Below are 14,273 nucleotides of genomic sequence, written 5' to 3' on the forward strand. Positions count from 1 at the left end.
TTTTTTTTTTTTTCCTGAACACATCAAGAGTTTCTATACTCTCCCTACTAAACCTGGATTTCTTGTTAACATGTGAATTCTTTCAGATCTAAATTTTTACAACTATTTATTTCCTCACCATCACCTGCAGCAACAATCACACCTCCTACCACATCCTCCTGACTCTTAACAGTTGTATAAACCAAGTATGTCTTAATATTTATGTATAGTTTCAGTTCCGTGATTATAAGTGGACATTGTTAGATATTTAAGAGCTATCAAGTCTAAAAACACATACAGAAATCCACAGGTGTTTATTTCTGGACTCCATTAAGACATTTCAGAATAATTCTGTCATATAAGAAATACCACTGTGCTATGCAGAAGTCCAGGCCTGAAAATGACATTAGACTACAGCTAACAACTTGTTTATCATCTGCCCTAACACTGATATATTTCTGCTTTTTGTTCTATTCAGTAGCCATTAAAAAAAAAAAAATCAACAACAAAACAAACCACCAAAAAAGGCTATTTAAAAAAATTGCAGGACTTGGCCTCATTTTGTACACAAAGGTGTTAACACAGACAGGCATATGGCAGAATCAGGAGTTATGCACCAAGATGTAGAAGAAAACACCCTTCAAGCTTTAAGGGGAAAAAAGTCACTAGATCCTTTTCAGGAAAAACAACACCTGTTTGTTCTGAGAGTGAATATTCCACATAATTTTTAGATGTTACTGCTAATAAATGCTAAGTGCTTTTCATGACTAGTGATGGGGTTGTGCTGCACTTAAAATGGCTTTGTGCATGTTTGCTTCTCTGTAATTCAGGAAAGCTCTTGAGAAAAATCATTATCAGTGCTGTTCACCGGTAAACAAAAGCAAGTTACACCTCTAGGGCTCAGAAAAAGAAGGTAAACAAAACCCAGCTATCCAGATAAAATGCAAACAAATGCTCTGGATAGAGAACATTCCTATAAACAGTCATTATAACGTAACTCACAGACTGCAAAATTTGGGAGCAGCTATAGATTTAGCTTAGCCTGTAGTTTGAAATAGCAACTGCATAGAACATATGTTTGCCTGCAATCACCAGTGATTCACTCACTGCCTATTTCCCGTCCCCCATTAGCACACAGAACGGCCGTGGCATTAAAAATAGTAACTCATACATAAAGATGTTTACTGTGCTTAGCAATTTAGAGGTACCTTGAGTTTTTCTGTTCCTCCCGAAGCCTGGCTTCACTCATGTCTTTATACTGGTTGGAAATTTTGCATCTATCCACATAAAGAAGAGAGATAATTTGCATCTCTCTATGTATTAATAAATGACAGATTTGTGGCCAGCTCTACCTTTTCCTGATTTAGTTATATGAGCACGAATAAGTGTGTATTCAAGTCATTCATCTTTTGCATAAGAGACTAATGGCTTAAAGCACTCCAGGTGAAGATCTGAGTTCAGTTCTCTCCTTTTACAGACTACTCTTACTCACCTTTCACCAGAAAATGCAGTAATGATTCAAATCCCCCAGGGAATGTTTTTATTTTGCTGAAACAGAATGGAGTAGTACTGATCCAGAGCTTTAAAGGGTGTAGATCAGAATTCCCCCCACCCACTCCCAATGAGATTTATCCCCACTGCTCTTACCTTTCGTAATACTCAAGCTGACAGGAAACAAATTCCTACAGGTAAGTATTACTTTAGTCATGACATGTGATGACAAATGATCTCCTGTTAAAGATCATTTAAAATCTATTCTCAAGGATGTGGGTTAAAAAGAAATACTGTCAATGGTCCCCAAAAGCTCTGTTATCATAAATTCAGCAAAGGTTGAAGTTTCAAGACATAGATTTGATCAAAAAGGGTTCATATTACAGATCATAATCATATTCACAGCATAGTCATCTCCGTGAATGTCCAGCTGAGTGGCAAACACATGCTTTATAATTCAGGACAGGGATGAAGAGAAAAAAAAAAAAAGTTCTTCCTAATGCAACTAAAGCTAGATAAATATGGTGACTCAAGCCAGAATCTGGCCACAGAATCCTGTTTGCAGTCCTTAAAATTCACAGTATTTGCCAGGTTTAATGGTTCTGAGGGCTTCAAGCCCAGTCAGTACTTTCTTGCAACATGGTCCCACGTATATCATGCTGGTTTAGCACCAAGTCAAACAAAGGGCAGTGGTCTTTAACAGGCTGGCAAGAGCTGCAGAATGTGCATTTTTCCCATCAGCATGCTGATTTGTGTTGTTCATGGAGTTACAGCTTGGGCCGTAGAACTATACTGATCTCACTGTTTTTTACAAGAAAAAGAGCTTCTTTATGCTTGTTCACAGGTCAGCTTAATGTAATGACAGACAAGTTACTTTGGGAAACAAGAACATGAGTAATACAGAGCTTTGCAGCCCTGTGCTAAGAACCTTTGGAAGTGCTAAATTCTAAATGCAAAACCTGGTTATTGCATTTTCCCTTTTATCTCATTAAAGATACCAGAAAATGTTCCAGAGCGTCTCTAATGTACTCATAGCCATCTGGTTAGAGAAATACAGTTAAGATACTTTTAAACATAATTAGCTGAGAAGGAACCATCTTGAATGTGGCACAAATGATGTCTCTAAATACATGTTTAGAGACAACATGCAGCTACTGAATTATAATCTTCATTATAGCACGGACCAGGTGTGTAGGAAAGAGCCTGACCATTGTTGTCACCTCTGGCTTCCTACTGCCTTATCTCTGACAACCTGACACTGAAGCCAAGCAAGTGGGGAAAATGCTGTTTAGTGACCTGACCATTTCACACGGACGTTAAAAAAAAGGCCCAATGTACCAGGATAGGAAAAGTGAGCTTCTGTTTTTGTAATGAAAAATGCTGGATGTAACCTGATGAGAATGTTGTCTTTTCAAATGGAATCCATCCTATCCAGAGAGCATTCGACGCACTCCAGGCACTGCTGAAGGGAGATGTGCCCAGAAGAACGCCAGAAAAGGCTAAAATGCTAAGAAGAAATTTTGGGGCCTCTGCCCCAAACTCTGCCTTCATCTCAGAAAGTTTCAGCAGCATCCTCCAGACAATTATTAACAACTGCAAGAGAAAAAAAAGGACTAGTTGTCTTGGATGCCTTTGGAATGTAAAAGTTTAATCTTCTTTGTTTGTAAGAACACCATTCTCTCTTCTATGGCTTCCTTGGTTGTTCTCCATGCCAGTCACATTATTCCAACATTGCTTCCCTGAAAGCAGAATAAAGCAGGGGCTTCCTCACGGGGTTCAGAAAAAAAGCACAAGGCAGCTTCAGATGGTGACAGAAGTTCTTTGTTGAACCCAGGGAGATGGGATCCCTTACTCATTTGCAGTTTGCACCATCCTTTACAGCTGTACTGACTGCACATGGGGAGGCTTCTTATCTGTGGATCCAGCCAAGCTTCTTGGATGTTCCACACAGGTGATACAACAAGACATGGAAAACGCGGTCATAGAGCTGTCTGCTGTGCCGCAGTTCCATGGCATCTCTCACCACATCTGTTCTCCAGACACATTCCAAACCTTGACGACTGAACCCTCACATCCCCTTGCAACATAGGCTAGGGATCACTTCCATTTTTTAACTGGGAGATGTAGAAAGGAGAGAAGTTAGGTGATTTTCCCCACAGCTGTACAGCAGGTCAGAGGGGGCAGCAGAGACAGTACCAGTCCTTAATTCAGGCGCTAGACAATATTGCTTCCATCTAGAATATGGACATATTCTGAAAGGTCATATTGGTAAGTACATTAAAGGAAAATCATCTCCTTGTTAGCGACTCTTAATCCAGATAAGCGTGATTCTGAATTAGGCTGTAAGTGTGTTTTAAAGGGAAACACTTAACCTGTGTTATCTCCATGCTTCCTGCACCACAATAAACAGCCCATCCTACTTATACCGAATTAGGCGAATAATCTTATTATTCATGAAATCTGAAGTATGTGGATGAGAAGAATCTATGCAGAATCCATCACTCATGGCTATTTTCAGCACTTCTTCCACAAACACCTGGAAACTATTGATTTGCTTATTATCTGGCACCACCCAGAGTCTCTTCAAGTTCTGCCTGGTGTACTCCTCTTCAGGAAGGCCTTCCACACTTGCCACCCAATCCAAGGTCAAATGGTTGGGGTCCTGCAGGTAGCTCGATATTGAAGAAAGGTTTCCGTTGAAGCAGTAGTAAAGTTTGGAACCCAGAAGCTTCAGGAACAGGCATGATGTGGAGAAGATATGAGCACTAAACACTTCCATGTTGGAGGAAGACAGGCTGTAAATCTGGGGTGCTTCTCGGACAGTGAAGTGAACGGTTTGGGTCTTCTGATCGAGGGTGATGTTGAGCATGGCATTTTTCTCTGCTTTAGAAAGCTCTACCTCCTTTTCCTGCAAGGCCTCAATCAGCGGCTGAATTTGATAAAAATCCACCTCCCGTCGAAGTAAGCCCATTTCCTGAAAATCTTCGGGGAGGTCCAAGTGAGAAGTTCGTAGGAAGTTCAGGATATAGCGGAAGATTTTGCCATCTCTGTCAATAAAGCAGTTGCCTTGGCTGTCCTTCTTGGTTGGTATCTTCCCACTAAACATGGCCCCCAGCATGGAGTCTGGAAAGCTAGTCAGAGTAGACAGAGAGGTGGTATAGAGTTTTCCTCCAACATTGAGTGTGATAGGTTCTGACATCATGGAAAAATCACGATGCTGGGACTAACTCTAAAAAAAAAAAATTAAAAAAAGAAAATCCAACACAACACATTTAGTTGCACTGACCTTTTTGAAAGGTTAAACTACAGAGAAAGAGTCCTAAATATATAAGGGCAACCAAGTGGCAAGAATTCATCATAGAAATTAGAAGTGGGGAATTACTTTTGGAGGTTGTATCTTGAGAACAAGCATAAGGATAGGTTTTTTCTCCTAACAGATTTGAACAGGACTTCCTTAGTTCAGTTTAGTGCCAGAAACATAAGTCTTCCAAAGCTTTATAATCATGCTAAAAGTGAAATCTCTCCCATCAGTGCCTACAGTGGTGGCTGACTTCAAAGCAAGAGTTGTGTCCTAGGCTCATATGATCCCATTTCCCTCAGGAACACAGAATTTAAAGGGGACAAAAAAGGACAGGACAAGAACTGGACACATCCCAACATCTTCCATAGTGTTTGAAGATATGATTAAAGCAGAATTCCTTGACACAGTGAGCAGTTGCTGCCATAAGCACAGGACAGTAAAAAAACCCACGAGGCTTCCTCCTTCCAATGTGTTTTACCCTAGAAAACATTTTCTGATTAATTTGGGCCATATCCCAGGTGATGTTGTTTCCACATGGCTCCCCTGCAATCAGCTGAGACAAACTGAGGATGCGATTTTAAGGTGCAATTAAACATCACTGCCTTAGGAAGGGAAATGACCTCCCTTGGCCCTCCACCATACAGTCCCCCTCCCTTATTCCATCTCTGGCACTTGTTTGACCCCACAGTGAACCAGTTTAGGGAGAAAATGCGACATTTTCTATTTAGCATATGTTTCAGCTGTATCTTGGAGCCAGACCAATGCCAGGGCTGGGGCAAGGAAAGAGAAAGGAGCTACGTCGCCACCTCCACTGCAGATCAGCTCAGCTGTCTTGCACAGGTGGGCCATAATTCCTGCTATGTGAGGACCTGCAAATCTGTTTTCCCTTGTTTGCTGAATCCAAATCAATCAACAGTTCAGCAAGAAACTCAACAGTATTTGCTTGCAGCGGCAGGCATTTTCCTAACTAGTCATGGAATAATCATAGACACTACACATTACTATCAGCTCTGGAATCACAGCAAAATACAGGTCATTTCGTGCTTAAATATCAATTTTTATGGCTGCTAAAATCTAAATAGTAGTGTTAATGACATCCTAAAACAAATACATCTCTAGACAGCAGCATATATTGCTTAGAAAAACTGATCCAACCTAGAGCAGCTAATTAACAGGTCAAATGAGAATTTGTATTGCACTTCTAGTTTAGGACTAACATTCCACTTTGTTCTTTAGCCCTTGGCACACAGCCTATATCACAGTGCACAATAATGGAAAGATGCAGATCTCTAAATCCAGAGTGCTTTGCCTGTGTGTCCCTTAGTCCCATGTATCCAACAAAATTGGCAGATAAAGATGCATGCATACATCAACACAACACCCTGTGTATGCCCGTGACCAAAGACCATCCTTGTGACTAACCTCAGCCAAATATACTCCAGAAAAAACTATTTGTTCCAGTGCTAAGCTTCCCTTAGCACTGCAGTCTCAGCGTACTTCCCACTCTTGAAGACTTCTACCCAATTTAGAGTCAAGAGCTGTTTAAACCTGATCACATGGAGGCTTTAACTGATCTAATTCTGTAGCACAAGTGGCTGCCATGTATTTTTCCCCCTAAGGGCTTGCAATATGACTGTAAAAGCATTGCTCCAAGATCAATCAGACATTTCCAAAACCTAAAGGCTAAAATGGGTTTTACTTTTTATCATGTTTCATCAAACAGAAGCTTCCCTACACCACCCTGCAAATAACACAGCCTGTAGAAGCAGGACTGACAGTGACTGCAAAGACCACGTTTATTGCTTCTAAACTCTGCTGCCCCTCAGGTTGCTTTAGATAAAGAACCCCAGTTTTTCTGTTCTTTCTTCATAGCTGAAGCTTGCAGATTTTTGAGCCCAAGCCTTTTTATCTACACCATGAGAGTTGGTTTCTCATGCTCTTGGCCAGCCTTAGTCAGATGCAGAGTGAGAAGATTTCTTTGATGTGTCTGCGACAAGGCTTCACTTGGCAAAGCCCATGGTCAAAAGTCACAATCTAAAGACCACCACATGGTTCAAAGATACAGATTTTAATTTCAGACTCATCATCTACCCTAGGTTTACTCTGATCCAAAGCCTCACTGGCTAATAGCCTGAATGAGAAGCAGACTGCTCAGTCAAATCTGAACAGATACTGTTAAAGTGTCTTGTAACTGTTTTCTTTATCAGCAGTCCAAAAGGGAGGCTGCCAACAAAATATGGCAGTAACACGAGCTCTTCAAAGCTGAAGGCTGTATCTATGCTGCCAGCAATAGCATCAGAAATCTGCCCAAGCTTTAAGCTCCGATGTTGGAAAAGTTGTGGGTGTAATAGCACAGAACTTGGCAGACATGGTGTTACTCCCCCACCATGGGGGCTCTGCTCTTCTCTCACCTCTGGGCACTGCTCGGACACATGCCCTGGCCAGCCTATTCTGCTTATGGCTGTTTTACAGTCTGCAGACCCATACAGGCTGGATTTCAGTCTCCCAGGACACCAGCCTGCTTTTATTTTGACCCTCCCCACTGCCCCTGCACTAGATTAAATTTCAAACATTTATGACGCAAACATCTGGCCCGTGGATAAGGCTGCAGGATAACTATTCCCCAGCTGTCATTCCTAATCATCTGCTTTTGCCTAATTCATCCCATGACTTAGAGGTCTATATCTTCATAGTATGAAGATCAATCTGATGGTCTGGGAACCTCAGAAAACCCAAAATTTCAGCGCAGATGAGCACCCCGTGTCTACTAGATTTATCATCAACCTGGACTTAATGCACTGAGCAACCAACATGCTTGACAGTAGCTGGGGAAAGAAAGTCAGTCCTTGCTGCTTTTCTTCATACAAACTTTTTAATGAAAAAATGTTTTTCATAAACTTCTAAAAATTAAAATGAAATGGGTAGTCCAACCAGCATTTGCAGTCCCTACCCTGGTTTATCAAGCCTAGGTACTTTGCTAATGCAATATAAAGGTTGTACAAGAATGCAGCATGAAAATCACATCTGCTTGGTGGCATTTCCACAAAAAAGGAGGTACCAAGAGCATCTGATCTTGGACATGGGAGGCTACCTGGTCTAGTGGACAATGGCAGGCTGGTTAGCACCAGGTGATCTTTAAGGTCCCTTCCAACCCAAACCATTCTATAACTGTATGATTCCATAACCTGCAGTCACTAAGGACAAGTGCAAATTGGGTTATGGTTCTTGGAAGCAAAGAATGATAGTAAAGTCTTTTGTGTAGCCCCTCCTCAAGTAGCACTTAAAATTTATTCAAATTAGATCACTTAGAGATCTAATTTGAGAGCTGAAGATGTGAATTTGGACAAAGAACATAAGATTTATTTTGTGCTTAACTAGCAGTGGTTAACTTTATGAAAAAGTCAAACTCCTGAATAGAAGCTGTCTGTGAGCATCTAAGCATTTCAACTGACCAGGGCTTGTAAATTTTAACTTGGGTTTTACTCACAGGAGCATCCTCAGTATCTGCATAGAGAATATTTCTGTAACAACCTTCTGCTGTAACAACCCCACAAGTTTAGTTCAGCAAATAAGTGGTTTGAACCTGGGAGAGTAACGGGGGTTGACACAGAGGGAAGGTATGAAAGTATGTGAAATGACAAAATCTACGTGTTTTCACTAACTGATGCCTTCACGTATTGAGAACCATCATTATCACACCACTCTGTTTGCCTAATCATTTTGAATGTAGAATAGCTTTGGATAAGCTTATTTTCCCTCTCCTGTAGTCATCATATTTAAGAGCGCTTTAATTAGCTAATAAATAAAATTCTGTATACATAATTTAACTGAGTGCCTGTTTCACCCAAGTTGGCAAAAACCCACAAGCAATCATCCAAAAAAAAGCTTCAGTCATGATTTGCCAGCATAAGTAAAATGTAAACAAGTAACACAAATATTACATATTTAACCACTCTGAAAAATGCATACAGTTGTAGTCTATCCTTTTTAGCCAAAAAATGCAGTTTAATGGAAAGTCTAAAGTTATAGATATGTTTATTTGGTTACCAAAAGATATATGTATCTATATCTATCTGAAGATAATTTACAACAGGATTTTTATTGGGAAATTGACTGCAAGCACAGATTTCACTTTACAAATGTTGGGGAAGAATTGATCAATCCTTTCGGATTTCAAAGGCAATGCCCAAGATCAGGTTAACAGGTTGATCCTACTGTCATTCAGAGGATTTAATTAATGAGATTAAATAAACACAGAGCAGCAAAGCAAGAACGTAGGAGATGATGATGATGTTGAGTTGTTAAGGTTTCCAAAGTCCATCCCACAGGCCGCTTAGGGCCTCTGAAGCCCTTACACATCGCACTAAAGGCATTTGAAATTGTAGCACCCCCTGAAATACAACTTAACGTCTGCTGTGACAACAACAGGATCTTTTGCTGCCAGATGAAGCAATATGTGGCTGTTTACACAGTCATTGTTTCTAATGGTTTTAATTTCATAGAATCACAGAATCGTAGGATGGCCTGGGTCAGAAGGGACCTTAAAGATCATCTCATTCCAACCCCCCTGTCATGGTCAGGAACACCTTCCACTAGACCAGGTTGCTCAGAGCCCCACCCAACCTGGCTTTGAACACTTCCAGGGATGGGGCAGCCACAGGCTCTCTGTGCAGTGTACCAGTGCCTCACAAGTTTATGTATATTATATATTGCACTGATGGTTAATTTTATAGTGTAGCCTTCAATAGCTCGCTCACCTGTAAACTATCCCTCCACAACCAAAACTTTGAAAACCTGTATTTAAGACAGAGAAGTATGTACAGCTTCTGTATAAATAGGTGAGGAGTAAAAATGATCCACAAAAAACATACACAGCAAAAAGGGGAAAAAAAAAGATATTAATTATTTATGCTGGCACAATGAAGAATGCCTAAGTGGCAATAAAATTAAAGCAAACCAGGGACCACTTCTGCTAAGCATTAGGAAGAGCAGCCAGACTAAAAACCTCTCTGGCTTTTTGAGTATTGCCCAAGAGAGCTGGTGAAAGCTACATCAAGTAAATAAATGTTACAAGAGACAGATTAGGTAATGCTTTATAGGAAGTAATTCTGCCTTAGAAGGGGCAGGATTGATTTCAGCTCCAAAGGAGATATGAAAAAAGAAATAGCTGGGCACCTGTATGGCTGCTGGAGCCTCTAAATGGGATTCAGCAAAAGATGGTTGTTGCAGGATGGGGCTCCAATCTGCTCCACTAGAGCATATTAATGGTGAACACATAATCAGGCAAGGATGGTTCCTCTTGCACAATGTTTGTTCTGCTCTAGGTTATGCCCCAGTTGCCCTACACTCAGCATATATCTCTTTGCTCCACACTTGTTTTGGTTTGAGATAAGAATTCCAGTTTCTACAAAACATCCAAGCCTTGAGTTAAAAAAACCCCCAAACCGTAATGAAGTTGAGAACTCCACATCTGGGCACAGCCAGCCCCATGGCACTTGCTGTGACTCTACCTGCAGAGCAGTTTTGTGCCTTGTCCATTCTCAAGGGGATGATTTTGCGGAGAAAATCCAGACCCTCAGCTATGAGCTCATGCCCAACTGTGATGGGGCTGCAGACCAGGCAGTTTGAATCCTAGAAGTAACTCCATGAAAGACAGGATAAAAATAATAATCAAAGAACTAAAGGGGGGGGGGAACAAGCAAAAATATTTACGGGATAAAAAAATAAAAACTTAAATTGACCACTTACCTAGCTTTTAGCAGACAGTAAGTACCAATGAGAGCTGAACTGTAGGAATAATTTTGGAAAAAATCTATTGCAAGCACAGACTCACCCTCCCTTCACGTATTCCTGATGAACAAATACTAAGCTCAGCTCATCCTCAATTACAGAAGGTTAAAGATTTGCAACAGTTTCTGCAGCCTATATGCTTATTTATAGTAATCTTACAGAGGAAACCCCACGTTTTCCCATCGTTGCAGGACGGACCCACCTGATTTTGGACACTTACTTAATATCAACCCGTCCAATAATGCAGCATTTAGAAGCTTAAAATTCAGTCGGTGAAGCAGAGCACGGCGTGTCTGCCAGGAGCACTAGATCCCAAAACGCAGCGCCTGCGGGGAGGCACAGCAGCTTTTTGTTTCGGGACTGCTGTGATGTCTCTGGAAATTTCCAGCAGGCGTTTGGGGAAAGGCCGCTCACCCCGAAGCTGGCACGGGGGACATTGTGACCAGCTCTGGGAGGGGACTCAAATTCCCAGCAGGCGTGAGGCAGGAAACGACGGGTCACCCTTCCTTTCTCCCGGTACGACAGGATTGGTATCGATCTGCCGGCGGCTGCAATACCTGGCCATAGGCACGCTGGCAATCCACCTTCGGAGCGCAGCCAGTTATTTATATTTATTTACATTTAATTTTCTGGCCGTGCTTCTTTAGACACAGAAACTCTGCTCTCTGGCAGTGTGACGCATGAAGAATGGGAAAGGTGACCGGGAGTTCCACAACAACTCTGGTTTGCTGTGGGTGCGATGATGCCGTGTGTTCACCCCTTCCCACACCTGCACCTCGATGCCCTTGAGCATCTCCTGGGCTGCTTGCTTAGAGATGCAGCCGAACGCAGGAGGCTGCCTGTAGGGTCTCTGCAGATGCTGAATTTAAGTAAAAAGAGGAGAGGGGTTAGGGAGGCATTGGTAGGAAAAGAGAGCCGGTGCTCCTTTAGTAAGAGCAAGGAGCGATATAAAACTAAGGTCAGGTTCCTCCTGAGAGAAGAGGAATAAAAGCAGCAGTGCACAGCAGGGAGTAGGAGAACGAAATGAAGGTTATTGCTGCTGAAGGAGAACGGCTGACGACAAGATGGAGGGGGAGAGGGAGTGCAGAGCCAGAGACGTGCGGCTGCAGCGAGGTTTGGACAATTAAAGTCAATGTGCTGCACTGCTCAGCACTCTCCTCGTGTGACCTCCGACACCCGTGGGCTCAGGGGCTGCTGGGTGGGCAGCGCAGACTGTCAGGAGGGCACTGCCACCGGCAGCCAGGAGGGAGCCCGTCTGGGATCTCGTGGCAGTGGGGAGCATCACTTGCTTCCAAGGTGATACCCTTTTTACAGTCCAATATACCAATTTAATGTCAGTTCTGGCAAAGGTTTTCAATGTTTTTCAATGTCCTGTCCAGGCATCCACATAAGTATCACTTGGCACCCCTGGAGTATCTTCTAGATACTCTTTATTTCCTTCCTGGACCACTTTATTCCCTTGCTGGACCACTTCATCTGCACGCGTGGTAGCCCACCACGTGCATACTGCTTGATTCACACACAGGGGGTTCAGCAATCCAGTTTCCACCCCATTTCCCACTGACAGCATCACTTCCAGAGCACCCCTGCAGTGAAAGGGCAGCTAATTCCCAGCACGGATGCAGCTGCACGATAACAAATCCCACTCAGAAAGCACAGTAACAAGGATGTACCATCCAGAATTAGACCCTCTGCAGGGTACAGCTCACGGCCATTGACCAGCCGGACCCACCTGGCAGCATGTCCCGGGCGTGGGCATACAGGATGTGCTGTGAATCCTTAAATTTCGGAGATCTTTCATTGGAAGGGGGTGGGGGAATGCAAAGTTTGCAGAATGGCGCTGAGCCCGACCCTCTTAGGGACAACCATAGGTACGGCTCACCTAACGCAGCCAGGCGCTCACACTACTAAATTAGCTTAAAATACTAAAAAATACCCCTTACTTCCCCCCACCCACACACCTCAGAGGGGGCTCACCCATCCTTCCCACATCCCAGAGCAGACCATCAGCGCGGCTCCCGGCCGCCGGTCCCCCTTCGTTCCCTGTGCCTCAGTCCCTCCACCTGGGGGAGTTCCGCTGGGGGTGCCCCCGGCCCTCCCCACGCCCCCTTCCCAACCCCGCCGGGGACCCACCTGCGCCCCCTCCAGCCGCCGAGCTCCGCTGCTCGCAGGGAGGCGCAGGGAGGCGGAGGAAGCGGGGGCGCGGCGCTCCCGGCACGGCTCGGCACGGCACGGCCCGGCCCGCTGGGAGATGTAGTTCGCCGCCGCTCCGGCCCTGCCCAGCGCTGCTCCGGGACTGCGGCTCGCAGCCGGCCACGCCGCATCCCGGTCCTGGCCGGAGGTAACGCGGGGAAGGAGGGGGAAGGAAGGAAAGAGATGCAGGAGAGGGACGGTCAGGGGTTGGGGTGGTCGGAAGCAGGGGGACAGGGGAAAAAGGCTCTGGGCAAGTGGTGCAGGAGGGGTGATCTGGGCTCGGGATGCAGGAGGGATGCTCAGGGGAAGGGATGCAGGAGGGATGCTCAGGGGAAGGGGTGCAGGAGGGGTAGTCGAGGAAAGAGGTGCAGGAGGGATGGTCGGGGTGAGGGATGCAGGAGGGATACTCGTGGTGACTGGTGTACAAGGGGTGCTCAGGGGAAGGAGTGTAGGAGGGGTAGTCGGGAAAAGGGGTGCTGGAGGGATGCTCAGGATGAGAGGTACGCGAAAGGTGAGGGATGCTTGGGGTGAGGGATTCAGCGGTGATACTCTGGGTGAAGGGTATAGGAAGGGTGCTCAGGGGAAGGGAATGCAGGAGGAATGCTTGGAATGAGGGGTGCAGGAGGGGTGCTTGAAGTGAGGGATGCAGATGGGCTGCTCAGGGGAAGGGGTGCAGTAAGGGTACTTGGGGAAAAGGAGTGCAGGAAGCATGCTTGGGGTCGGGATGCTTGGGGGTCGGGATGCTCAAGAGTTGGGATGCTTGGGATGCGTGGAGGAAAGGGTTGAGAACGGATGCTTAGAGGCAGGAATGCGTGGCAGTCAGGATGCAGGAGCTTGTTCAAAGGATGCAGGAAGAAGCTGTGATTAAGGGGTGCTTGGGGGTCAGAATGGAGTTCTTAGGAACTGGAATGCTCCAAAGAAGGGATACTCAGAGGAAGGGGAGACAGTAGAGATGCTTGGGAGGGATACTCGGGTTTGATGCTTGGGGTTTGGGATGTAGAAGAGGACTTGAAGGGAGGTATGTAGGAGAGATGGTTGGAATAAGAGCTTCTCAGAAGGTCGAGGTGTAGGAAGGATGCTCAAGAGAGGGAAGCTTGTAGAGAGGAGCTCAGGAGAGAGGCCCAGGTTTCAGAATTCCCAGAGAAATGCTCAGAGAGAGGAATTCTCTGTGATCAGGATGCAGAAGGGAATGGTGGAGGAGGGATTCTTGAGGATTTGGCTTTTTAGGATTCAAGGTGCAAGGGAATGCTTGGAGGGAGCAACACTGGGAAGTGGGGGTGTGTGCATTCCTCTGGTGCCTGCAGGGCTTTGCAAACCTGTTTATAAGGTAGCATCTTGTTTTAAGAAACTGACCAAGATGGGTTCAGGTTTTCTCCAGACAAGCTGACCTGGTGAGAGACACCCAGGGATGTTCCCATCCCATAGGGAACCAAAAGACTCTAAAAGTGGTCAAATTTGGATTAGCTGAGATCCAACCCTGTTTCAGGTTAAATCTGCCCTGGCTTAGACTTTGCAGGTG

At 44.5% G+C, this 14,273-nt stretch overlaps 2 protein-coding genes and 1 long non-coding RNA gene across 6 annotated transcripts in view; 1 reads left to right on the forward strand and 2 right to left on the reverse strand.

The window, feature by feature from the left end:
* Nucleotides 1-6: 6 nt before the first annotated feature.
* Nucleotides 7-14,273, reverse strand: part of LOC114066544 — a 16,241-nt gene continuing 1,974 nt past the window's right edge. Inside the window, exons 2-3 of the long non-coding RNA XR_003573200.1 lie at nt 9,777-9,780; nt 7-440 (exon numbers count right to left, since the gene is read on the reverse strand). This is a non-coding gene — a long non-coding RNA (uncharacterized LOC114066544). The remainder of the gene's footprint in view (nt 441-9,776; nt 9,781-14,273) is intronic.
* KCTD21 (potassium channel tetramerization domain containing 21) lies at nt 1,826-12,762 on the reverse strand. Of its 3 annotated transcripts, none has more exons than XM_027901310.1 (2): nt 12,695-12,762; nt 1,826-4,699 (listed from the first exon to the last, which is right to left on the reverse strand). In XM_027901310.1, exon 2 carries the CDS (start codon nt 4,670-4,672, stop codon nt 3,887-3,889), a length of 786 nt encoding a protein of 261 aa, XP_027757111.1. In that variant the 5' UTR covers nt 4,673-4,699; nt 12,695-12,762; the 3' UTR covers nt 1,826-3,886. The 3 variants fall into 3 exon arrangements, with proteins under 3 accessions (XP_027757111.1, XP_027757113.1, XP_027757112.1); XM_027901312.1 differs by lacking the exon at nt 12,695-12,762 and adding an exon at nt 10,824-11,006; XM_027901311.1 differs by lacking the exon at nt 12,695-12,762 and adding an exon at nt 10,782-11,006.
* The window catches only part of USP35 (ubiquitin specific peptidase 35), a 27,795-nt gene continuing 24,998 nt past the window's right edge, over nt 11,477-14,273 (forward strand). The window contains exon 1 of one of the 2 annotated variants that reach the window (XM_027901309.1): nt 11,477-12,230. The gene's annotated coding sequence lies outside the window, so the exon portion shown is untranslated. Of the gene's footprint in view, nt 12,231-12,798; nt 12,903-14,273 lie in introns of those variants that run through there. The other variant, XM_027901308.1, reaches the window with a different exon arrangement.

The sequence above is a fragment of the Empidonax traillii genome, unplaced genomic scaffold, assembly GCF_003031625.1.
Source record: "Empidonax traillii isolate 1590-97213 ecotype Southwest subspecies unplaced genomic scaffold, ASM303162v1 scaffold771:size604852, whole genome shotgun sequence".
Classification (NCBI taxonomy): Eukaryota; Metazoa; Chordata; class Aves; order Passeriformes; family Tyrannidae; genus Empidonax; species Empidonax traillii.

Excerpts from the sequence above, each read along its gene's own strand:
- KCTD21 (XM_027901310.1), bottom strand. The coding sequence starts at position 4,672 with ATGATGTCAGAACCTATCACACTCAATGTTGGAGGAAAACTCTATACC.